This window comes from Tupaia chinensis, unplaced genomic scaffold, assembly GCF_000334495.1.
Source record: "Tupaia chinensis unplaced genomic scaffold, TupChi_1.0 Scaffold000688_1, whole genome shotgun sequence".
Lineage (NCBI taxonomy): Eukaryota > Metazoa > Chordata > Mammalia > Scandentia > Tupaiidae > Tupaia > Tupaia belangeri.
The window spans coordinates 1,819,675-1,846,908 of NW_006160211.1; the positions used below are offsets into that span (position 1 = coordinate 1,819,675).

Genomic DNA, 27,234 nt, shown 5'->3' on the forward strand with positions numbered 1-27,234 from the left:
CGGTGGCTGACAATACGCCGCGTGTGTGTGTGCCCAAGATCCCGAGAGGAGAATGGAGGAGAAGGGATTGCGGCGTGGCCATCCCCCCGGGGGGTGATTTCTCACTTTCTGTCTCTCTGTCTCTCTCTGTCTGTCTGGCGAGTGCATGTGCCCTATGTCAAAAAAAAACCCAAAAAACCTCTAAAAGAAATTATGTATATGCTTATATATATATATTTTTAAATTATTTTTACTTTTCTATAGGGCATGTGTGCTCCCTGGAGAGAGACAGAGAGAGGGAAGGAGGAAGGACCCTGCAAGGGGAACGTGCACACCACAATCCCTTCTCGTCCATTGTCCTCTCAGGGTTTTGGACATGCACACACTCGTGCCCAGAGTGTTTTTCAAGCTGCTGCGTGCACAGTCAGCCCTGTGGGATCCAGCCGCTGCAACCACCATGCCATTGGCTGGCCCTATTCTTAATTGTTTTTCTTTCTTTTTAGTTTTACCATAGGGCACACACAGAGAGATACAGTGAGGGAAAGTGAGAAAGCACCTCCCAGGAAAGATGGCCACATTGCAATCTTTTATCCTTTTGGGACTTTGGGCATATACATACATGTGACTGGCATGTGCCTTAGAACACTGGGGCCAGGACTCCAGCTGCCTTAACCACCATACCAACAGTTGACCTTATTCTTTTCATGGCTATTCATGTACACGGTCCTGCCAATTTTTTTCCTTGATTTTTTCAGAAAACATCATGCCCAACATTTTACCAAGTGAGAGTCTTTTGGGGGCTCCTTCCAGACTCTTCTTTGCATTCCTAAAAGGACTAACCCACCCTTTTCCATTTCCTCATGACCAGAATACTGTGATGGCGCCTGGCGGTTCTATCTGACCCAAGGCTCTCTTCATACCAGTATGTCAAGTAGCTCAGATCAACCTCAGCGAGCACGTTTTCCCTATCTATTGCCCAATCTTCTTAAGGACTGAGGGATGATACTGAGATGATCCCAAACCTAAACTTATCAGCCTGCCCTTCGAAATATCCCCCCCCAACTGAAATCCACTGAGCTCTCTGCTTAATTCTCCCACCATGTTTTCTCCACATTTTGCTCTGTGAATGACACCTTTAGAAACATATCATGGCTATGCTAAACTTGTCTGACGGTGTCACGCGGGGTTACATGCTTTAACACAATGAGTGGTACCCAGTATGGGCTCAGGAAGTGTCAGCTATGGTCAGTTTTCCTTTTCTCCCTCATGAGAGCTCCTGGAAGGCAATTTTCATGAATGACTTTATAGGAAACATGAAAACGGAGTCTAACAAGCTGCAGGAAGTCATGGTACAGCTGTCCCTAACATGTGGCCAGCTAAGCTTTTACTGTCATTATTATTCTCGAATTTAAATATGCTGCAAGGCTCACCTCTCCGTCGACACTCTGCAAACCATACTGTTCGCAGATGGAGACTAGCTCCTTTCGGTTCAGGTGACCATCACGGGCGATCCCCAAATCTTCACAAACCTCCTGCAGTTTCTCTTCTATCCAGTCTTGGGGAGGGGCAGTTCCACTCTGCGAAGCATTCAGATCATCTGGGTTCCAAAACCTCAACTGGCCTGAAATAAAATCACATATTGTGTTGTCTCCAAAATAACTGCAAAGAGCGTATGCTTCTTCTTAAAGAAAAATGTGCTTTTGGGGCTGGCAGTTGGCGTAATGGCTATGTCGCTCGACTCCCACGTAGTCAACCGCGGTTCGAGTCCCGGACCTGGTGGCTTAAACTCACACCGGGCGCGTGTGCGTGTGTGCCCAAGATCCTGAGAGGAGAATGGAGGAGAAGGGATTGCGGCGTGACCAACCACCCTGGGGGGTGATTTCTCGCTTTCTGTCTCTCTCTGTCTGGCGAGTGCATGCGCCCTATAGCAAAAACCTCTCCAAAAAAAAAAAAAAGAAAAGAAAGAAAAACGTGCTTTTGAAAATTAGTATTACAAGAAGAGAATAACTGTCACTTCCATCTTGATTTGTTCCTGCAGGTCCAATGAAATGGAACCACTGGTTGTTAGGATGTAGCTAGAGCAGATGCACTCTTTTGCTGGCAGTCACGCCTGCGTAAGAAACATTATCTCTGCAATCACGCACCAGGTTCTAGGCTTGTTCTGTTCCAACTGGGAACACCACAAGCTTAGGCTCCAGTGAGGTCATGAGAAGATAGGGAAAGGGCCACCCCAGAAAGCTATATAAGCCCTGCCTCAGCTATGGTTTCCAAACTTCATTACCTCCACTTTCTTTCTTTCCTTTTCTTTCTTTCTTTCTTTTTAAGTTTTGCTATAGGGTGCATGTGCTCGCCAGAAAGACAGAGAGAGTGAGGGAGGGAAGGGAGGAGAGATGGAGAGAGAGGGAGAGAAAGGAAGTGAGAGGGAGAGAGAGGGAGAAAGAGGGAGAGAGAGAGAGAATGAATCACCCTCCAGGGTATATGGCCACACCACAATCCCTTCTCCTCCAGTCTCCTCTAAGGATTTGGGATATATACCCACATCCCCCCAGTGTGAGGGGTGTGGGATTCAAAATACTGCAGTTGGCCATGGGGATCCAGGTGCCTTAACCTCCAAGCCACCTGCTGGCCCCTCCACTTTCTTTCTAATCTAATACTAGAGCATCTTTTACTGAGGAGAAAATCATTTCATGATAACAGTCTCAAGATTGGCGTATTCCCAAATCTTTACATTTGAATGCTGGGACCCTCAGAAGACAAGCAATGCAATGTGCAAGAATGGATGTGAGACCAGCACATGGCATAATGGCTACATCACTGGACTCCCATGTAGTCAACCATGGTTTGAATCCTGGACCCAGTGGCTTAAGCTCATGCTGGGTGCATGCCCATACATGCCCAAGATCCCGAGAGGAGAAGGGAGGAGAAGGGATTGCGGTGTGACCATCCCCCCTGGGGGGTGATTTCTTGCTTTCTGTCTCTATGTCTCTGTCTGTCTGGCGAGTGCACGCACCCTATAGCAAAAATCTCTCCCCCCCAAAAAAACAAAAACAAAAACATAGTTGTGAACTGTATGTTCCTAATTATCTACATATTAAGGATAAGTTCTATTTGAATACTTAGGAATCCTATTTATTTAAAAATCAAAACTGCTGATTAATCCTCTATAAAAGTCCCCACTTCCAAATTCTCCACTTACGTATTAGAGATTCTGTCAAGTCATTGCTTAGGAATGAGGTAATTATTGGCACAATTTTGTGTGCCTTGGAAGAGCCTTGAAAGTTTGAAAGGAGCATTTAGCATTTATCGACAGAAATTAAGCCCATTACTGCTGTGTCTTTCCAGGCTGGAGACCTAGAGAGCAGGTTATAATTACACTTAAGTACAATTAATCCAGGGTAGGCAGTGGAGTGGGCAGAGGGTCTGTCAGCGGAACCGCAGTGCCATCTAGTGGCTAAAGGATCAATGGGTTAGAATAATTTTTTTTTTTTTTTTAAGTTTATTCAGTAACTAGTTCATTCAATGGCGGTGAGATGGGGAGGCAGAGACAGGCACCCTAACAAGGTCTCCACTCTTGATTCACACCACCCTCAGTCAGAGCCTGCCTGGCGTGCACAAGGAGGCCTTGGGATGTGCACCTGGGGCAGATCCTTGTGGGTCCAGTGGCATCACCATTGTGTCACGTTCTGGCCCTTCTGCTGCTTCTTAAATATATCTGAAACTTGTCAAGGGATATGTTTTTGTAAGTCACTATTTCCGTCTGTTTGCAATTTATTTGTTACTTGGTAAAAGAGAGTAGTTAGCTTCCAGATGGAGTTCTGCATCCTAGTTGCCATTGTGAGCTATCACTGGGAATGAATGATTTGTCAGTGGTGCTCTTCATGTTAATTCCCAGCTGGCCTGAGCACACAAGGCTGTTAGAGAAGGCTAAGCGATGTGGGATGGTGGGGTGGGGAGAATACCTAAGAATAGCAGCCCTTCCCTCCCTGGCAAGTCCAAGGCATACACTCAACTCTTACCTTCCGCTTCATACTCCTCACTGCGTTGTGTCTTCCAGTGCTAGAGAAGGCAAGAGACAATGAGTTACTTGAGAATGTATTTAGAAAGAATTACCCCACCTTCTCCCAGACCAGGTCTCTCTCTGACTGTGAAATCATCTGAGTGAGTCACGAGGGTTAGGACCTGCCAATGCTTCCACCCAGGTGGACTGTGCTCAGCTAATCAGCCAATCAGGAGGAGACCCCTCAGAGACCCCACACAGTCCTCTGCCATGTTTTGCCAAGGAGCTGCCTTTCTTGTTTGAGGTCACGTATTCGATAGCAAAACCTACCAACCAATTACAAGCCGAAGCAACTACTCAGTATCTACCAACCAAAAAGGGCTTGTGCACGCATGCATTTATGACTTTGTTCTTCTGTACATGTGTGCTGAGCGCCTACCTTTGTGCTAGGTGTTGGCAACACAAGCAACAACAGGAAAAGCACATTTCCTGTTTCAAGAGTTTACATGTTCATGAAGACATGTGGACAGGAATACAGGAAGGGCAACAGTGCTTCAAGGGCTACAGCAGAGAAGTTCAAGACGCTATGGTGGGACCTAATGAGAGCTCAGATGTGGTAGATGAGGGTAGACTTCCTGGAAGAAGTAATGTCTAAACAGACCTGCCGGGAGCCAAGGGGAAAGAAGGGATTAGTTACTATCTACAGCCTCCAGCAAGGAGGCTAGGATGAGTCTGAGTGCTTGTGGCACTGCGTGGGGAGAAAGAGGCAACTCAAAAACAGGACAGAAATCTCAAGTGAAATAAAATACAGATTACCAGTAAACCACATTAGAAAGCAGTGAAGCTGATCTGAATTGGACCGTCCTGCCCCTTTGCCACTACTATGTCACTACGTCTTCCCCAAGGTGACGGTTACACTGTGCATACTGTGCAAAGGCAGTCAGCCAAGGGCACAAGTCAGTACCAGCCTCCAGCCCTTGACCCACTGGCCAGGCTTGGTGCAGCTCTACTTCTAAGCCGGGTGCAATAAGGAGGTCCACAGTAGCTTTGGTCTCTCCAGCCAATGGCTTTAGCTAATGGGAGCTTTGACAGACACTTAAAGAAGCCCTTCTGAGACAAGGTGAGTCCCCTTTTCAAAACTGGGCTGCTGTCTTCGTAAAGATCCAACTTTAAAAATAAAGCTGCCAGGCCCAGCAGATGGCATGATGGCTACGTTGCTGGACTCCCACATGGCTGACAGCAGTTCAAGTCCTGGACCCAGCAGCTTCAAACTCCCGCCAGGGGCATGTGTATGTGTGTCCAAGATCTTGGGAGGAGAATGGAGGAAGGAGGGATTGTGGCGTGGTCATCCCCTGAGAGGGATTTCTCCCTTTCTGTCTCTGTCTCTGTGTTTCTCTCTCTCGCATGCCCTATAGCAAAAAATCTCTCTCTAAAATAAATGAAGCTGCCTTTGATAACAAATAACCAGCCCATTGCCTGTGAAGGCTGATCAGTACAAGGCTGATTTCCTAGACTCCTGAAAAAAGATCAACATGAAAATAAGTCTAATTAAGTTGTTTCTAGGGCTAGAATTCCTCATGTTAGATGATATGCCACCTAAAATTATCACCCTCCCCTTTTCTAGACAAGGTCTTACTTACTATATTGCCCAGGCCAGCCTCAAACTTGCAACCTTCCTGCTTCAGCCTTCCAAGTTGCTAGGATTATAGGCATATGCCACCACACCTCATCTTTAGGTTGGACCAGGACCGGGAATCAAACAGGGGCCTCCCATGTAGTCCCGCCGGCGGAGCGCAGTGACTTAGCAGCACATGCCACTGCAGCTGGGCTCCACCTAAAACTCTGAGATTAGGGCCAGCAGAGGGCATGGTGGTTAAGGCTCTGGATCCCATATAGCTGCTTCTGTGGTTCAAGTCCTGGACCTGACAGCTTGAAAAACATACCAGGTATGCGTGGATGTGTGCCTAAAACCCCAAGAGGAGAATGGAGAAGCGATTGTGGCAGGCCATCCCCTGGGTGGGAGGATGCTTTCTCTCTCTCTCTCTCTCTCTGGTGAGCACATGCGCCCTATAGCAAAAACCTAAAAACAAAAAAATTCTCAGATTACACATTGCCTATCAGTAATTTGTTCAAGTTGTTGTGAGCTGAAGTTCTTTCAAGTAACCTAAACTCATCTGCTTTATACACTCACTTGTAGTCATTTTCACCTTTTAAATGAGGGACAAACAGGATTTCATCATCCCATGTTTTACTTGGGAAGATACTGAAGTTAGCACCGATCCTGAGAGTTCACCTAATTTGGCCTCGCTAAACTGAAACCCCCAACTGACAATGCCGAGATGGATTATTTTCACCCAAGAGGACACCAAAAGGCTGTAACGCAAAATGTGAAGGTTTGACGCACTTACTCAGATTACAATGGAGAGTCGCTAATGTTCATGGTGCCAGCGGGAATGAAATCAGGACACGGCGAGATCTGCTCGCCTGTTAGTATGACAGTTTCATCAGCTCACTTGGCCCACATTTCTAGAGAGAGACACATCTCCAAACGAGTGGATGCATGAGCACAGCAGGGGCAGGGAGGGACTGCTAAACAGTCCTCTGTCTGTTTATTTTCTTAAGAGTTATTTTATTTAATTTTATTCATTGTCATTATTTTATTTATTTATTCTTTTTGAAGTCGACCAGAGAGAGACAGAGAGAAAAAAAAGAAAGTGAGAAAGTAAGCAGCCAGGTCTGGGACTCGAACTGCGGTCAGCCACGTGGGAGTCCATTTTTTCACATTATTGTTTCTGGCCAGAATCCAACTATTTTTATATAAAAAATTTTAAATCAAGAAAGCTCCATGAATAAAAGCATCCTGCCTGTCTGTCCTTCCATATTTATGTCTTTATCCAAGAGAGAAAATGAGTAACTGCTCCTAACACTTAGACATCCAAAACTGTGAAAATTTATTATTCAGCATATAAATTGGAAACACCCAACTTCTTCTTGGTGGAATTAAATCCATGTACAGTAGGGGCCAGCAGGTGGCATAGTGTTAAGGCGCTTGACTCCCACATGGCCAATCGTGGTTCAAGTCCCGGACCTGGCAACTTGAAAATCACACTGGGCACGTGTGTGTTACCCAAAATTCCAGGAGGAGAATGGAGAAGGTCATCCCTCCTGGGGAGTGATTTCTAACTTTCCCTCTGTCTCTGGGGAGTGCACACAGCCTGGGCAAAACCAAAAACAATCCACCTACAATAAATAAGATAGGATTTTATGGTCAAAGAACTTGTGGTCAAAATAAAATCTACCGAATTAGAAGCAGGGGATGGGGTCAGCCCATGGCATGGTGGTTCAGGAAGCTGGATCACACATGGCTGACCATGGGGTTTGAATCCTGGGCTGGTGGCTTAAAAACACTCTGTTCGTGTGTGTGTCCAAAATTCCTAGGAGAATGGAGAAGAGACTGCGATGCAGCTATCGCCCATGGGGAGTACTTTTCCACTTTCTGTTTCTCTTTGGCAAGTGCATGTGACCTCTGTAAATTAAAAAAATAAAATGAGAAGTAGAGGACAATTTTTTTAACTGCCAGAGGGGACATGCACTAGCCAGAGAGAGACAGAGAAACAGAGACAAAGGGAGAGAGCACCCACCCCACTGGGGCATGGTCACGCCACACCCTTCTCCATTTCTCCATCCTGTGGGTATTCTGAGCATGTACACATGCACACCTAGCATGTTTTTCACTTCCTTGTTTCTTTCTCCCTCTCATATTTTATGAAGTTTTTGCTATAGGGTGTATGTGCCCACCAGAGTGAGAAAGAGAAAGAAAGTGAGAAATCACCCCTCTAGGGGGGATGGCCACACCGAAATCCCTTCTCTTTTAGTCTCCTCTTGAGATTTCTGGCAAGCACGCACACACACCCAGCATAATTTCCAAGCAGCTGGGTCTGGGACTCTAATTGTGGAGTTGGCTATGTGGGATCCAACGCCTTGACCTCCGCACTACCTATGGGCCCCTTTCCCTCATTTTTACTTCTAACTAATAAGAGAGAAATGTGGAGGGGGCAGCACAGCCTTGGGAGCCAGAGTGCCTGGTGCTAATCGCGGCTTGCCTACCATGTTGGCTGCAGGCAGATTTCTTGACCTCTCTTACCTCATTTTCCCCACCCATAAAATGGGAATAAAGTTGTACACAGTTCATAGAGTTACGGTAAAGCGCTTAGACTTGTGCTTGGCACAGAATAAGCACCATAAAAATTTTATTTATTGGACATGTGTTTATGTAATACATATTAAATTTATATTTGCAGAATTTTTTTATTACTATGTTTAAACTTAAAGCATTCTTTTGGGTAGGCCTGAAGAGGTATCCATTATTCATATAAATCTGTAAGAAAAATGTCAAGTCTCTAGCAGAGATGCAAAGAACACAGACAATTCACATAAGAGGCAACATAATTAAACAAATATGGGCGAAGGTTCATCTCGACAGCAAATCAAAGCAATATAAATTAAAATCAAGGAACCGCTGTTACAAAAAACATTAGCAAAGTAAGTGATGACTCCCTACCATCAAGTTATGATTTAAAACAGGCCTGCTTACTGGCGGCAATGTAAATAGATATTATTCTTTTAGTAAAGGAAATGCCTCTATGTATTAGAAGCAATACAAATCTTCATGCTATTTGACCCAATCATTAGAATTTCATTTTATTTTCAAAAACAATTAAATCTAAGAAATAGCAAAGCTATATCTGTAGTATGTTCATTATAGCATTTTTTGGTAACAATAAAGTATTGAAAACAATTTCAACAATAGGGCATAAAGTATAATGATACATTATAATGTAGTCATTAGAAGTATAATTAAAAACCATGTAGAAACATAGGAAAACATCTTTTGAAACGTTGAATGAAAGACCATAACAAAAATGCTATCCACGCTATGATTACCACTGGCAAAAATATTTATACAATTGGACAAAAACTGGAAGGAAACCAAGATAATAAATTGAGGTACATTTTAGCTGAAGGGCTGTAGGAGACCATTTTCTTTCATTTCCCTTACTGGTATAAATGTTGTTTATGTAAGAGAAACAGGTACAACTTCCACTAATTCTTTTGCCCACCTGCCTGCAAATCCTCAGGAAATTAATTCCTGTGCCGTGGGTTAGGAACTGGGGTGGGGCAGGTTCTCTCCCTTCACGGAGTGCCACTGGGCAAAGTCTGCTACCCCTCCTGGACTGTGGCAGATGGAGAAGGCTTGGGGGGGAGCCCAGGTGCTGCAAAGGCCACAAACGCCACTGGCCCCAGTGCCTCCTAGACTTGGTAGGGTGTGAGAAGACCAGAGACACATCCGAGACCTGCCCAGGGACTCAGCTCACCATCCCAAAGAGGTATTCTTGAGAGAGTCCAACCCAATAGTGTTAGGCATGGAACAGCCCTCTAAACCCCTCAGCTTAAATGATCTCAGACAAACTCTGAAGGCAAGTGGGGGTGGCGGGGTAAGGGACATAACTTAAACAAGCTTTCAGATCTCAGAGTGGCAGTTTCCCAAGCATTCCTCTCCTGACCCTTTGCAAGTAACAGAGCTCCCTACTAGGAGGAGAAGCAAGCTTATGCTAATGGCTGGTCGGTCACCCCAAGACCACCACAGCTGGAGATGGAGCATACCATGCAGTAGACGTGCTGTGCTTCTCCCTGGTCGCTGTTCCTTTAATAAGAGGGAGGAGAGCACATGGCAGCTGAACAGTGTGTTATTAAATTGCAATTTCAGAGAGTGGGCGGGTGTGGGGGGATTCAATTCATTCACAGCTCATTTATTTTCATTCCCACTGCCTGGAGCCAGTAGTTCCAATTAAAAAGCAGGGGGAGACGGAGGGGAAGGCAGGTTAGAAGACTGGGGGGATTAGACCATTCAGCTGCTGGAACACCACCAATAAAAGGAGGCATCATTCTGGAACAGAGTCCTGTAATTGCTTATGGTTTCCTCCTAGTGAGGGCCTGGCAGGTGGCCTCTACCCCAGATCTGCCATGAGCACTGGCAGGGATAGAATCAGAAAATCTTTGGAAAAGTTGGGGAGGAAGGGAGAGGTTAGTGCTGGGGTATGTTCACCATTCTGAGTTCATGAGAGAGGATGTTTTTAATTTCTTCCCTTCAAATCTTACGTGGCTTCTCGCCAGAGTAGGAATGTATTAATACCTCTAGAAATTATTCTGAAAATTAATGCCATTCAGCAGGTGACATGGTAGTTGGGGTGCTGGACTCCCCACATGGCCAGCCATGGTTCAAGTCCCAGACCTGGCGGGTTACTTTTTCACTTTCCCTTTCTCTCTTTCAGTCTCTCTCTGGTCAAATTAAAAAATAATAGCAAATAAAAAAGTTTAAATAATTCTTCAAAAAAAATTATTCTGGGGCCAACCCTGTAGCACAGTAGTTAAACACTGTGTGGAGGGAGCTGGAGCCCACATGGCTGACTACAGTTCAAATCCCAGTCCCAGTGGCTTGAAAAACACAATAGGAGCTGACAGATGGCGTGATGGGTAAGGGCGCTGGACCCCAACATGTCTGACTGTGGTTCGAGTCCCAGACTTGGTGGCTTGCTTTCTCACTTTCCCTCACTCTCTCTCTCACTCTGTTCCTCTCTGGTCAAATGAAAATAAATAAATAAAGTGAAAGAAAGTAATTCTTTAAACAACAACAACAACAACAACAACAAAATACCACAATAGGAATGAAACAACAACAACAACAACAACATGCCACAATAGGCATCTACGTACACATATGCCCAGGATCCTGTTGGCAAGGAAGAATAAGGAAAGGCAGTTACGCCATGACCAGGCTGCCGTGGGGGGCGGGGGTACTCTCTCTTCTCTGTGGTACATGTATTAAAAATAAAGTCACTTCATGGAACTTCAGCTACTCCTGACTCTGGAGGCAAAATCATGGCGTGTAAAAGCAGAAGGGCCCGATGAACACTGGCCACTTTCTCTAAGCCCCTAGTCCCTTACCAAGTGGGGACAGCACTCCTACCCACCTGATGGGACATGGAGGCACGTGCCTGGCACTTAGGAAACGCTAGCTACTGTTACCTTCTCAGCCAGAGCGATGATGTGGTTAGGGGCTGGGATTCCAGAGCCAGCCTCCCTGAGCTCAGTTTCAGCTCCAAAGCTTACCAGCTGTGTGAGCTGGGCAAGTTACTCGCCCTCTGTGGGCCTCAGTTTCCTCAGGAGTAGTTGAAGAATACCTACCTCTGAGCGTATGCTTAGTATTGGAAAGGACTTCAAACAGTGCCTGCTACAACCTTACGACTAAGCATCTGTTAAGTAAGTAAATATTACAATTACTATGTTAAAAGCTGGACGTAGCAGTTATGTTGCTGGATTCCCACATGGCAGACCATGGTTCGAGTCCTGGACTCAGTGGCCTAAAACTCACATTGGGCACGTGTGTGTGCACGCTCAAAATCCTGAGAGGAGAAGGAAGGAGAAAGGACTGCAGCATGGCCATCCTCTTAGGGGGCTGATTTCTTGCTTTCTGTCTCTCTGTCTCTCTATGGCTCTCCAGTGAGCACACACATCCTAAGGCAAAAACTTCTACCAAAAAAACACAACTGGACAGGGCAGAAGAAACAGCAGACAGAGACCAGTGTCAGCTTTAATAATGAGGCTGGCAGATGGTGTGGTGGTTAAGGCACTGAACTTCCCCACGGTTGACTGTGGTTAGAGTCCTGGACCTGGTGGCTTATTTTTGTACTTTCCCTTTCTCTCTGATCAAAATTTTAAAAATAATAACAAATAAAATTACATATGTAAAATAATTCTTAAAAAAAAAAAAAAGAAGAAGAAGAAACCTGAGGGGCCGGAAGGTGGTGTGGTAGTTGAGGTGTCAGACTCTCCACCTGGCCAACTGTGGTTAGAGTCCTGGACCTGGAGGCTGCTCTCTCACCTTCTCTTTTTCTCTGTCTCTCTAGTGAGCACACATACCTTGTAGCAAATTGGAAAATAATAATAAATTCTAAAATTAAATGAAAAATTCTTTAAAAATACATAAACAAACAAAGCCAAGGCCAGTGGATGGCGTGGAGATTAAGGGGCTGGATTGCACATGGCCAACATGTTGGGCATGTGAGCATACGTGCCCCAAATCCTGAGAAGAGAATGAGTAAAGAAGGGGTTGCAGTGTGGCTATCGTCTTGGGGGTGATTTCTCTCTCTTTCACCAGTATATGCCCTAAATCAAGACTTTTTTTTTTTTTTTTTTAAAGGAATAACCCATAAGGGACTCTTCAAAAACTATAGCTTTTGGACCAGCAGATGGCATAATGGTTACGCCACTGGACTCCTATGTAGTCAACCGTGGTTTGAGTCCCAGACCCGGCAGCTTTAAACTCATGCCAGGTGCATATGCATGCATGCCCAAGATCCCGAGAAGAGAATGGAGGAGAAGGGATTGTGGTGTGGCCATCCCCTCCCCCCCCGGGGGGTGATTTCTTGCTTTCTGTCTCTCTGTCTCTGTCTTTCCAGGGAGTGCACGTGCCCTATAGAAAAAATTTACCCCCCAGAAAAAGAAAAGAAAAGAAAAAAACAACTATAGCTTTGGGGTAGGCCTTGGAGCACAGAGGTTAAGCACTAGTGCAGAAGAAGCTGGAGCCCACATGACGGACTGGAATTTGAATCCTAGCCCTTGAAGCAACACACGGGGCTTATATGCCCAGGATTTTGACGAAATGGAGGAAAAACTTTGTGCTCTGTGACATTAAAAAAAAAAAAAGAGAGAGAGAAAACCATCCCCTCCCCCCCCGGGGGGTGATTTCTTGCTTTCTGTCTCTCTGTCTCTGTCTTTCCAGGGAGTGCACGTGCCCTATAGAAAAAATTTACCCCCCAGAAAAAGAAAAGAAAAGAAAAAAACAACTATAGCTTTGGGGTAGGCCTTGGAGCACAGAGGTTAAGCACTAGTGCAGAAGAAGCTGGAGCCCACATGACGGACTGGAATTTGAATCCTAGCCCTTGAAGCAACACACGGGGCTTATATGCCCAGGATTTTGACGAAATGGAGGAAAAACTTTGTGCTCTGTGACATTAAAAAAAAAAAAGAGAGAGAAAACTATAGCTTCGGTGCATTAATTGCCTTGAGTCAATCATTTCACAGTGTATACATATCTCAAAACATCATGCTGTCTGCCGCAAACAGAATTTTTGTCACTTACACCTTGATAAAACTGGGGGAAATCTACAGCTTTGAACATGGTGATTGTGATGAAGCAAGCAACTTGATTCAACTCAGGATCAGGGCTTCCCCTGAGGTCCTTCCCCTGCAGACAGTGTCCCCTGGGCGGCCACAGCTGGCAGAGGCTGCCCTGGGCTTCCTCATTACCATACCAAGTACGCTGGCTCACCCCATCGAGAGCGGACAGAGCAGAGAGGGTCAGAGGTTGCCAGCCCCAAAGTGACAACTACAGAATGCAGTCCGCCCGCCTCCCCCTTCAGCACACAAAGGGGAACCCTGGACCTCCAGCCATACATCTCAATGTCACAGTGCCCATTGTGGCCAGCTCGAGTTGTCCTACAGCTGGGCAAGGGTGCCTCGCACACGTCGGCTGCACAGGCGGCCCCAATTCCAGGAATGCTTTATTTGGAGGGACACCTGCTTTGCTGGACTGCAGAGCAGATGGCCTGAGCTTCTCGGATCCCCAGCTTCCAGCCCAGGCCGGGCCAGCATCTGCAGCCTGTGGGCCTGGCGCGCCCCTGCCCACAATAGGCCAGCCACTGCCCCCCCCAGCCATCTGCTCCAGCACAGACCTTTGTGCCCTGCAGAATGTACAGCTAATTAAAACGATTATGGGGGCACTCGCGGGGCTATTCTTTCCCAGCAGAGGGTGCTGAGCTGATCTTAGCGGCTTCAGAGCCTGGAGCAGATTTTTTCTTTCTTTTTTTATTTTTTATTTTTTGAAAGGGAAGAGCCTTGCAAGCCTGGGAAGAGGAAGGAAATTTACTAGAATAATGGCTCCTCACACAAAGTGAGCTGTATTGTCCATTTTAAGAGAAGCACACTTAGCTCAACACAGGAAGTCTCTGGGAAAACAACAATAATGGAAATCAGTTTAAAGAGAATACTTACGATCAAAACTTCAGGATTTTTAAAATCATGGCACACTTTACTCACTGTCCTCAATATTTACAAGGCCCACGCTCTGAGCCTGCTATCAGGAGCTCAGTGTGCCCAGCAAGGCCAGCAATTGTGTGTGCAGGGATACGCTTCCCGGGCCTGAGGTTCATTTCCCACTCTGCTGCCTTTGAAGAACTCAACAGAGGGCCTCAACAGCCCAGCTCCCAATCTCAATTCTGAACTCAGGGACAAGCTGCTCAGTGGCAGGGCTGCCATGACTAGAATGCAAATCAGTGCCTTTATCTTTAAAAGCAATTAAAAGCTACAAGTAAATGCTGGGGATAACAGAAATTAATGTATGGTTTTTAAATGCACACACATTTAGATGAGCCCCACTACACTGCCAAAAAGCCTTCAGTCCTGGCAGCATGAGGAAATGCAGAATTTCAGAGTTTGAGCCTTAAGCCTCTTTTCTTAAAAACGTTGGTGACTTCTCTTGGTTCACTGAATTTTAAAAAGTCCTTAAAGCACTTTTTAAATACCTCTCTTGCTCTTCAGAGTTGCTCAATGATTGGTGAATATTTTTCTATGTGGAAAATATTTAATGATAGAGTTGAAAAAGTTAGTACCATTATTATAATTAACTTGTTAGTTTTTCAATGTGTTGTCTATTGTAGTTTCTAGTTAAAAGACAAATACAGCATTAGAAACTGCTGATCTGGAAGGAGGTCGGGGTAGGGGCTGAACTCCCAAGGGAATTCCCTCTAGAATCAGGTCAGGAAGATTCACCAGGAACAGCAAAGCCTGAAAATCCCTGTTAGACAAGACACCCTATTAAAAATAACTTTGAAGGGGTTTCTTTATGCCATTTCCAAGTGATCTACAATTATGTCTTGTTTCTAGGAATGGCCAGAAGAACTAATAAGATTTAAGAAATATAAAGGGAGGGAGGGGCCAGCAGGTGGCTTGGTGGTTGAGGTGCTGGACACCTTCATGGCCGACCATGGTTCGAGTCTCAGATCCAGTGGCTTGAAACTCATGCTGGACACGCGTGCACACAAATGCCCAAGATCCCAGGAGAATGGAGGAGAAGGGATTGTGGTGTGGCCGTCCCCCCAGGTGATAATTTTTCATTTTTCCTCTCACTGTCTCTGTCTCTCTCTATGGTGAGCACAAACACTCTAAGGCAAAAACTTCCAAAAATAAATAAATCTAAAAAGAAAATTTAAAAAGAAATAAAAAGGGAGAGAGTGGAATTCCATTAATAATAACAATAATGACAATAATATAATAAAGCCTATCCTGGGGTCAGCAGGTGGTGTGGTGGTTGAACGTACCACACTCCCACATGGTTGACCACAGTTCGAGCCCTGGACCTGGTGCTTGCCTTCTTGCTTTCCCTCGCGCTCTCTCGCTCTGTCCCTTTCTGATTAAATTTAAGAATATATGAAAGTAAATAAAGTTAGATACAATAATTCTTTTTTAAAAAAGCCTATCCTGATGATCTCATATCATTTGATGAGGTTAAATGGCAACTGTCTGCCTTGTCAAAGACTGGAACAAAACAATCTACCGTGGTGTAATGGGGACACAGGTAAAGTTCAAGTTCAAAAGATTTTAGCAAAACTTTTCTCAGTGGTTGAGAAGTTTGCTTCAGAATTAAATATTGACTCTATACAATGTAAATGAATAATTCATAAATTTAACTGTGGAATTATGTATATATGAAAATGAACATAAGGAGAAGATAAATCAGTTTCACACTTCTTGAAGAAGTTTGATTTTGGTGGCGTTTTTTTTGTTTTGTGAGTTTTATTTTTTTAAGCTTTTAAGCGACCATCACGCCCTACCCTCACACCCCACAATCCCAGCACAAAGACTGAATTTGCTTGTCCGTCCTGGGTGAATGCAGCAATTGGCTTTTACTCTTCTCTCAGGCTCTCACTTAAAGCGCAGTGCGCTGGCCAAGGGTTTTGGCTTACACTACTATTGTCTAGGGTTGGAGAAAGAATTGTTTAAAGCCCCTTGCTCTGGATACGAATCTTACTGGGCCCTACGTACTCCCTGTGGAGGAAAAGTTAACAAGGTGTGCCCTGTTTTCAACCAGGGCAGAAAGCAAAGTGGCCCTGTCCCAATTGTATTAATTACACAGCCTTTCCTACCAGGAATGAGTAAGAGAGAATTGAATCGAGAATTCATTTTGTTTTGTCTTTTTCCCTGTCGTTCTATCCTCAGAAGAAACCTGAGCGTAAAATTCAAGGTCAGCTCAAGGGCTATGACATATAAAAGGGAAAACAATTTACTCCTCCAAAACGAAAATCTCCCTTCTGTTTCTTAATGAGGTAAAGCAGAAATAGCGACAACCCAGCCTGTCTCGTTCATCACACCTGAGGCTGGAATGGAGACTGTCCCTTTTGTTAGTTTGGAATCATCTGGAATACTGTCCATTTGAATTGACTTGAGGGAAAATGATCCTATGAAGAAAGAAAAATCACCACTTTCCTTTCAGTACCACCGAGATGAGAGGTCAGACTCCCGAGGGATCCATTCGCCAGATAAACACACTAAATTGGAAGGCAAATGCATGCGGGGCCCCTTGTCACTCGTGAACTGGCTCATTCCACTTTGGGGTGTCCAAATGAAATTCTGAAATACACGTTTTAGTGCTGAAAATTTAGCAGGATTACAGGAGCCTCCCCTACAGGATGGCTTTATGGCCTTGTAAACTAAACTCGGTAGAGGAGACATGTTCAATAGCTAGGTTAGATAAGTTGTTTTGGCAGGAAGGAATCCAATTGTCTGATAAAAAGCACTGGGGGCTGGGCCGGGAAAGGGGGAATAGGATGGAGCTGATTACACTGTTTACCATTTCTGCTGGGGCTTTTACAGACATGAATTGAAACCAAGTCAAATATGATCATGCACGCCTCGTAACAAGGTTTGTTCTGGTGTATTCCATTCAATCCAGGGGACAAGGCCAAGGTGCCAGAACATTTGCGACCCCATGGTGACAACGTGCGCTCTCACCCATGGCCCCACTCATAATGGCGCCCCGTAAACAGTCACCAGATGAGTTCCAAGTTGCTTGTGACTAATGAAGCCTGAAGCTTCACATGGGCCCTACATTAAATATAAATTCAGTTGCTCCAAGCGATCTCTGGAACAGCCTTGTTCTCACTAGCCTGCATTTCTAGATGTTTTCTTGAGAGAGACAGGGTGGAGTCACAGGTTGACCACAGAGGATTAGGACTACTGAGAATTACCTATAATTTTGGTTGTGCTCAAGGGAGAAGGCATCCCAAATAAGGATGCAGGAAAACAGCTGAACCACTCACCCAGGGGCCTAGGGTTGAACTGCGGCCAACCTGTAGCAACCTCCCTACTATGAAACAATCTTAGAGGAAAAGGAGGGCGGAATGACTATTTTATCCTTAGGTGAAGACTTGTCATTCATCCTCATAGAACAGCTTTCTTTCTTTAAATTTTACCAGAGGGCATGTGTGTTCACCAGAAGTGGAAAGAGGAAGAGGGTTGAGAAAGCAATCCCACTTGCCCCTCCCTCACCATGGGGCATGGTCACGTCACAATCCCATCTCTGTTTCTCCACCCTGCCGAGACTTTGGGCATTGACGCACACGTATCTGGCATTTGGCTGCTGGGGCCAGGATTCGAACAGCTTGGTTGGTCCTCTTGGATGGTTTGTGGGATCTGGCTCCCTTAACTATGAAGCCATGGGCCTCACTCACAGGATGTGTTTCTAGAAGGAAGCGAGCCACCCTTCGTGAAAGCTTTTACAGGTCCTTGTGACACTGTTCCAACCCACTGCCTACCTTCCACAAGTCCTCAGACAAGGAAGATTATTATCTGATTCAACCTAGGGCTAAAATTAGTTTCTTGTTGGGTAGCAACAGCCAGACTTTCCTTCCATTTCATTTCTGGTGACAGGTTTAGATTCTCTCTCTCTTTCATTTTTTTTCTGAGAGATTTTTGCTTTAGGGCTTGGGTGCTTGCCAGAGACAGAGACAGAAAGCAAGAAATCATCCTGCAGGGTTGATGGCCATGCCACAGTCCCCTCTCCTCCATTTTCCTCTTGGCATTTTGAACACACACTCACTTGTGCCCAGTGTATTTCAAGTCACCAGGTCCGGGACTCAAACTGGGGCCAATCACGTGGGAGTCCAGTACCTTGCCACCTGCTGGTTCCAGATTTAGATCCTTTGGATTCTTTTACTGTCTTTATCAAAACACTCTAAAGTCACTTTAGGAAAAATCTGACCGGACCGTGAGCAGGGGAAACTGTAGTCCAAAGAGAAGCTAAGAATCCACCTTCCCCTCAGCCAGGATCCAGGAATTAAAGGAAAACCACAGTCAAACCACTTCAGCTCCCCACAAACTATTTCTTATAAACATTCACATCAGGAGACCCAGCCCCATTCCCTCCCCAGCAGAGCCTGGTGGCACTGAGATGAAGTAGGAATAAAACTTAACCTCCTCAAAGACAGGAGACAAAAGGGCCCAAGGTGACCAGAAGGCAGTAAAAAGCAGCCAACACTACGATGAAAGCTCCTGACAGATTCAGAACTCCTTCTAAGAGTAAATAAATTCACAGGTCACAGAATTCTCCTCAGACTCCCCCGTTAGGAGCCATGCTAGAATAGGGCCTATCTGGGTCTCCGAGGTCCAGGAGACCTAGGCAGCATCTCTAGAAGGAACAGCAGCAACCAGAGCAAGCCCACGCCACTTAACATGTGAACTGTTGGACAACTGAGCGGCCCTCGATGGCTAACAGTGGAGCTGACCAGGGAATAGGAATGCCCTGTTGACATGATGGGTACAGCAGACCTGGCATACCAGTGAGACGGTGCCCAGAGGCCACCTGCATCCGTGAAGGACAGCAGATCCACAACCACGGATCTGCTGTCCGACGCTGGGATGTGCCCTCTTAACTGCCAACAGGAACATAAAAAAGGTTACACGTGAAGCTATTCATTTTTTTAAGGAGATGAACTGATTTGAAAGGCAGGCTCAAGTCAGCTTACAGAATACCTCATTTCTAGGCAAGAAAGCAGTTGGATGAACTCTGGTTTGAGACCGATTTTGATGATAGGAGAAGGTAGGGGAAAGACGTTGTCTGGCACTCCTGGAGGTGCTCTGCTGTGATGAGCAATACTCTCCATGCGGAATTAGTAGATGTTCTTGCAGAGAACAGATTCAAGAAAAATGACCCTCTCCAGGCCTCTACTGGCTGTTCTATTGATGGCGGGTGCTGAACACGGTAGTGTCCACATAGAGTGTCAAGAAGTCACACCTAAGAAGTGTCCAGAGGAGGTAAAGGACGCTGTAGTACGTTGGGGGTTGGAACTGTTCTCTCTACTGAGGATGAGTATTCTTAATCCAAAATGCTTGAAACCAGAAGTGTTTTGGATTTCAGGTATTTTTGGATTTGGGAATATTTGCATATACATAATGAGATATCCTAAGGATAAGACCCAAGACTAAACACAAACATTTCTGTCTTACACACACCTCCACACATAGCCTGAAGGTAATTGTATGTAATATTGTCAGTAATTTTGTATGATACAAAGTTTGTGTACATGGAACCATCAGAGACAGCTATGAAATTTTCTACTTGTGGCATCATATTGGAGCTCAAAAAGAATTAGATTCTGGATGTCTGCATTAGGGATGGTGTCCAAATTGTATATCTTTATAACAAGAAACAAGCAGAAAGGTTTTGTCCAGACTCAAGCCTCAATTTATACATAATACCAAAGTTTTAAACAATAAATCTCAAGAGTGTCAGAAGATAAACTTTAACAAGGACATTTAAAAAAAAGAAAAAAACCCCACATTGTTAGCAACAAAGTCAGCACTGCCCAAGAACTTTCTGGGCATTCCCAGGTCGTGACTAGAATCTATCATGTCAATAAGTAATCATTTAATTTCTTAGCAGAAAATACTACTACCTCAGGTACTGATAAGAGTTGGGGAAACAAGATAATAGACTAAAAAGTATTTTCCAAATAACAAAACTTACCTCCTCAAGTGTTGAGACATTGTAACTATCTTTTCACAGGAAAGTGTCTCAAATACATTCCATACTACTCAGGGATATCCAACAGATTTTATGCAGTAAGATGAAAGTGTTTCTAAGAGCAATATAAAATATTACAAACACTACGCTAACTGAAGTATGTGAATTACTGGCCTTCCTGAAATTGTATATGTAACATTTTTTTTTTTTTTTTTACTAACAAAAGATCCCTGCCTAAATTTTCAAAGAGTTCCGAAAAAGGGGAGAGGGCTAGATGAGAACACCGTACTCTGTAAGGCTGGCCCACAGGGTAAGGTTCAGGGTTTGCGTCCCCAGAGGAGACTCTCCGAGTACACCTGGCCTGCGTGTACCCATAATCTGGGACAGGCTGCGGCTGAGGCTGGGGCGGATCACGGTGTGAGGATCCTGTTGGACGTGCTTTCTCTCTGTCTCTTTTGGTCTCTCTTGCTCATCGGGAGCCAACAGATGGGTTAAAGGTGCTGGACTTTCACATGGCCGACCACAGTTCACGTCCTGGACCTGGTGGCTTGCCTTCTCACTTTCTCTCTCTCTCTCTCTCTCTCTCTCTCTCACTTCGTCCCTCTCCAGTCAAATTAAAATAAGTAAGTAAAGTTAAATAATTAAAAAAAAAATTTTAAGGGGATGAGGGGGAGGAGCCATGAAACAGACGACCTAGTATGAGAACTAGTGCCTGTCCCAGACGGACTGCCCTGGCTCTGTGAGGTTCTGGGCTGTGTCTCCTGCACTCCGTTCATGGCATTTCCCCACTTCAGTCCTCACGTCTTCCCTCACTATTCTTCTTCCCATTCTATGATCTCTCTCTCTCTCTCTGCCTGCCAGTTGCTGTGCTTCCTCTTCACAGTCACGTTTCTGTCTCTGCTCCTTCACTTCAGATGTGAGGACAAGCATCAGTGGTTTCTTAAAAATGATACAAACTTCTGATTGGCAGGCTGGCCATATGTTCTTGAAAATTTTGAGACTGCCTGCCAGTTTCATTTCTGCTCAATATTTGGGCTCTTTCCAGTGATCGTTGGGTTTGTGGATATTCTAGAAAGTTGAGAATACATGTCTGATTGCTGGGGCCATCTCTGGTGCAGGGTTCCTGTACGTTTTAGTAAGCTGAACATGGGTGTTCAACATCAGCGGGCACACACAGGCACGTCCCTAATCGACCCATAATCTGCAGACCACTTTTGGAGAGCTGGGGCACTCTGTCTCCTCTCCAGCTCATATCAGTATCTGAAATATTTGCAGGCACGGTCTGAGCTGGGATTTACAAGAAATATTTAGAGCTTGCTCAGCATGGCATTTTCAATCACGTCCTATAAATGGGAGGCCGGTAAATGAGCCGTAAAGGAAGAATAAAGAAAATGTTACTGCTTCTCCTTTACTGGCAGATTATGGCAATGTGCAAAGTGAAAAGGGAGATGAGAAAGCAGGCGAGTCAGTGCCTGCTGGAAAGCGAGACGTGCTAGGTGGGACAGAACCAGGTAGGAACTATGGTCACTGCTGAGCACTGTGACTGCGCCCTGCTTGGTAGTTCTGTTTTTAAAATTTACTTATTTATTTCTTCCATGAGAGAGAGAAAACACACACAGGAACCTCCAACAGAATTTCAGGCCATGATCTGCCCCAAGTCTCAGCTGGCCTGGAACGTGGGCATGTGTGTGCCCGGCATGATTAAAGGGGTTCTAGGATGTGAACCCAGGACCTTTCCCATGTAGGTCTAGTTGCATTACCACTATGCTAGCACATGACCCCTTCTTTGGCTTATCTTGAGGCAAGAACCAAGTGTCAAAGTTGCTTGATATCACAACAAAAGATAATACACAGGCTCTCAAATTTCCTGCCTATAATGAACACCATATTATTGTTTGGGGCAAGGGAGAGGAGAAGAATTGGCCAGCTTGTTAAATAACTAAAAATGACTGAATGTGGAGGAGAGGGACATTGCCAAGAAGAGCTAGAAGCAGCAGACCTCAGTTAGTATGACAAATGAAGCAATTCTAGATGGATACACATGAAGCATGCACAGAGATGTCAGCTCTCCAGAAGCTACAACAGAGGTGAAAACATTCGGACAATAGAAGGATCAGCCACACACAGAGGGATTTCAAAAAGCTCATGGAAAATGCGCGCTATGAAAATACTATGCATGGGTTTCCATTTTTTTTTTCTGCGCTAAAATAGACTCTCAATCTAATTCCATTTCTCCATAAGCTTTCTGAAGTCCCTTCACATGCTCAAAAGGCAAACAAAAAGATGAGCAAAGCAGCAGTAACTGAGAAGAGTCTGAACACTCCCATAACCCTCTCAGCTCTCCTGTCTCCACGCCACATGGACAGGGTCCCCACAAATGTGCCTGTTCAACTTCTTACCTCATTGCAGTCACTGGCTGAGATGTGTGAAGGCCGTGCTTCTTCGTCTAGTGGCTCAATCACTGTCACCTCTGCAAACTCCTCCACAGATTCTTGGAATTCAGGCAAGGACCTGCGTCCATAACGCTTCCCACCTCTCACATATTTGGGCTGAGCTTCTAGTGAGCAGTCTAGGGAAGGAGACAAGAGTGGAGACCACATTCCGTGAGCATTGCAGCCCTTGGCTGACACTCACAGCCATCAGACGCAGTCTCTTATACCGGCCCCGAAATAAACCACTATGACTGCCAGTTGCAGGGGTGTGGGCGTAGAAGAGTCACCAGGTCAGACACAGAGTGGAGCTTCTAATTCTGAATGGTTCACAGCACCCTGAGTATCTATCCGCCTATCATGGGAGAGATGCAATAACCAGAATAAGGAAACTGACTTGAAAGTACTGAACTATGATCTGGAAAAGGGAGGGGTCATATTTGTTCTTATATGTATTAAACTGGTATTTTGCAAGGAGGCAGATGTAAAGAGAAACACAGATAATATTAACAAAGAGAAATACTGGAGGATGTCTTGGGACGTGGCGATAAACGGACACCCTATCCACAGCAATTAGTCTGAAGCATCCTCCCTTGCCTCAGTGACTCCTTTGTTAACCATTCCACTTTCTGATCTCTCAGACAAGCAGGATGACAGAACAAAGGAACTGACACAGAGGGTTCTAATCAATTAATGACAGCTAGTCACTTATATGAAACCTGGCATCAAGACCTCATTATGAACTTAAGAGCTGTGAAATAAAATAGCAAATGCAAAAACACATTAAGGAAAATGGTGCATTGCATCTTTTTTTCTCATCAGGAGTTTCATTGTGGTCCAAATTGAAAATGAATGTGCATAGAGGGAGAGTCATCTCTTGACCTTAAAGGACTTCAGCATTTTGACATAACATGTCTCGGGCTCAACACTCATCACCGTCATCACCACCACCGCCATCACCGCCATCACCGCCACCATAGACTAGCGGTCTCTACAACGGATAGCTTTAAGCAATAAAATAAATACTTCACTCTATTCAAATGTCATTGTTTATATAGATTTTCTAGCACCTTGCACAGCATGAGAGGAATAAAGTACCCCACTAAAATATGAAAGATTGGTAGTGCTTTGGTTTCTGTTGTCTTAGAGTCCACAGAGACGTACTGCCTCTTTGGAGAACATACCATGTGTTCTGTCTGAACATGACAGTCTTAGATATGTCTGAACTCAGACATGTAGATGTTCAGATGAGGAATGTACACCTCTCATCAAAATGAATGTGGCTGACTAGATAAGAACCCACAGAATGAAAGCCTCCCTTGCCCACTCCTGAAACCACATGAGGGGTTAGCCATTCCTTCATAGCTTTCCTGTTTCGCTAAGTGCCTCCTCCATGTCCTTCCTCAGGTACAAGCTCAGGTTTCACTACATTCACAAATGGCATCCTGGAAATGCTCCCTGCAGCTCAGAGTGAAGTATTTATGCAAGCTATATCATTTCTAGCGATATTTATATCAAGCCTTTAAAAAGTCCCAGCCAAGTCACTTTATCAGGTAGAGCGATTCTCTTACAGAAAGCATCTGAGCATACAAAATTTATGTCGAAATCACATGCATATTTGAAGGTACCTTTTATCAGGAGAGAGTGTGTCAGCTTGTGAGTATTCAGGAGCGGCCCAGACACCCGAGCTACTTGTTGGCAGCTGACACCCACAGATGCTAGTCAGATAAGAGGCAATGCAGAACCATCCTTAATTTATTACACATTCTTAAATGTTAGTTGTAGACAACAATAAACACCGTTAGTGACCATGAGGGCTTAGGAAAAAATCTAAGAACTTACAACCTCGGGAAATGGAGTATGGGACTTTCCCAGCAAGAGCGAGGTCATATCCTGGGGATGAAACGGCAAAGGAGCTCTTATTGTGTGGTTTTTGTTTTTGTTTTTGTTTTCTATAGGGCACATGCACTCACCAGAAAGACAGAGTGACAGAGAGATAGAAAGTGAGAAATCACCCCCCAAGGGGGGATGGCCACGCCGCAATCCCTTCTCCTCCGTTCTCCTCTCGGGATCTTGGGCACATACGCACACGCGCCTGGCATGAGTTTAAGCCACCAGGTCAGGGACTCAAACTGTGGTCGACTACATGGGAGTCCAGTGACATAGCCATTACACCATCTGCTGGTCCCTCAATGCACTTGTTAATATCTGGCCTGACTTGTTTGTTGTCTGTTTCCTCCTCCTAGAATGTAAGCTCCCTGAGAGGTGGGACTTCACCTGGTTCACTGCCCTATTCCATGGCTAAGAATGGAATTTTTTTTTTTTGAGAGGTTTTCGCTATAGGGCGCATGCGCTCGCCAGACAGACAGAGAGAGACAGAGAGACAGAAAGCAAGAAATCACCCCCCAGGGGGGATGGTCACACCGCAATCCCTTCTCCTCCATTCTCCTCTCGGGATCTTGGGCACGCACGCACACGTGCCCAGCATGAGTTCTAAGCCACCGGGTCCAGGACACGAACTGCGGTCGACTACGTGGGAGTCCAGCGACATAGCCATTGCGCTAACTGCTGGTTCCCATGTTGTGTTTTTTAAGAGGAAAAGAGCAGTGAGGGGAAAGAACCATCTTTAGAAAGTCCACTACGATTTAATCCCAAATCCACCTACTGCTAACTACCCTGAAGAGGATAGGAACCATGGTGGATTCAAAGCAGCTTCTTCTAAGCAATGAAAGGTAATAGATTGTGACTCATCAGAGACCTTGTAAAGTCTATTTTATTTATGTTTGCATTGCCAGGAGTTTAAAATTTTTAACTTATTATATACATTAATATTCATATATCTATATCTATAATCTATTTAATTTTCCAGAGGGTGTGTGTGCTTGCCAGAGAGAGAGAGAGAGGACAGGGAGAGGGAGAAAGCATCCCCCAGTGGGGCACACTGCAAGCCCTTTGCCTCCATTTCTCCATCTTGTTGGACTATAAGGCACACATGCCCCTGTGCCCAGGGTGCCCCCAGTTCTGGGGCCAGAACTCTAACCACATGGTTAGACAAGTGGGAACTAGCTGCCTAATCACCAGGCCATGGAGTCAGCTCACATTGTATTATTTTATTATAATCACCAATTCTGAGCAAACTTGAAGTTGCTAACTTTCACAGAGTGTACAGATGGGACAAAGTCAATGTCTAGAGAAATCGAATTAAACTGTATAATCTTTTTAGAATAAAGATATGAGCACACAAAAAGAAATGGGCTATTAATGTTTTCTCATCCCTGAATTTCACAAATTATCCATGGGAACAATAAAGAATCACATCACTTAAAAGCAGTGGTTCAAATCACACACTCACACATCCCCCACCAATTTTCAGCACTGGCCTTATTGAAGTTACAAGATAATGGGAGGAAGAGAGCCAGCAAATGCAAAGATGTTCAGAAAGAACACCGCATGGCCAACAGCCACTGCTATGTCCAGCATTTGAAAACTATCATCCTCAGACCAGCAGGTGGTGTGGTGGTTAAGGTGATGGACACTCCCACATGGCTGACCACAGTTCAAATCCAAGACCTGGTGGCTTGCTTTCTCACTTCCTTTCTCTCTCTCTCTCTCTGGTCAAAATAAAATAAGTGAATGAATAAAATTAAATAAATAATTCTTTTAAAAAAGCTCTAGGATCCTCCTTTCCAGTCTAACCAGAGCTTTTGAGGTCAGCAGCAGCAGTCTACCCAAAAGAGTCCACAGATGGGGTTTCAAGATGCTCTGACACACCCACATTACAGAGTGCCTGACTCTGCCCTGACCATGCCTGACAGGAATTGTAAAATCTACAGCCCTAGGGCCAAGTTTACTTACTTCAGAGCCTCCAGATACAACATATTTTTTCAGGATTTCACTCCAGAATGATTTTATCTATGCCACATAATATGGGCTATTTGTGTTGGTCAAGAAATGGAGTGATTTTCCTCTCAGACTCCTTGAACACGTCATAAATAACTGCTCCAATCATGTGCTCCAAGAAGAGATGAGAAATGCCCATGGAACGAGGTATGAGGCCTGTGGAGCCTTCGGTGTTTTAGCTCCTTAAAGATGTATTTATAAATCTGCCTGACTGTCAAGCTTTGGAGTCATTTTCTCTTCTTTCCTATTTTCCATTTCTCCTATTTGGCATCACTACATAAAAATGGGCTTTGATGGAAAGCAAACAAGCCCAGCCTGCCTCGAGCAGTCTCCGACGTCATCCCTGGAGAGCTTGTTATAAGATACACCATCCCAAGGAAAATGGCTTTGCGGCACTCCCCCTTCTCCTGTCTTAGACGGTCTAGATCTCATTTCACAAACTGAACACTTGGTTATGAGTAGTAGACAATAGAGAGGTCTTGATTCAGTCCTTTAAAGATTGCTGTAGTAAAGTAGAAATAACTGATAGTCTCCATAGAACAGGTGAGCAAACAAAAAATCTAACCAGAGAGTTCAAACAAAGGGGGGGGAGGGACTATTCCTCTGGTCTTAGAAATTAAAGTCTCGATGTTCGGATACCACACGGTTTACTCCATGTCTCTTCTGTCTCAAGATGAGAAACTCCAGAGCTGTGATGTTCACCTTCCAAATCGGGATAAACCACACACAAGTATGACTTTTGACCTGGTCTTGCACTTATAATCAAAAGAAATGGAAATACAATGTTGGGG

The 27,234-nt window shown here is 44.9% G+C and overlaps 1 protein-coding gene across 1 annotated transcript in view; it reads right to left on the minus strand.

Moving 5' to 3' along the window:
• The window catches only part of NIN (ninein), a 113,486-nt gene that overhangs the window by 62,860 nt on the left and 23,392 nt on the right, over positions 1 to 27,234 (minus strand). Inside the window, 3 exon segments of the mRNA XM_006160527.3 lie at positions 1,410 to 1,600; positions 3,996 to 4,035; positions 22,514 to 22,683. Of these exon segments, the coding sequence (XP_006160589.1) occupies positions 1,410 to 1,600; positions 3,996 to 4,035; positions 22,514 to 22,683 (401 nt within the window).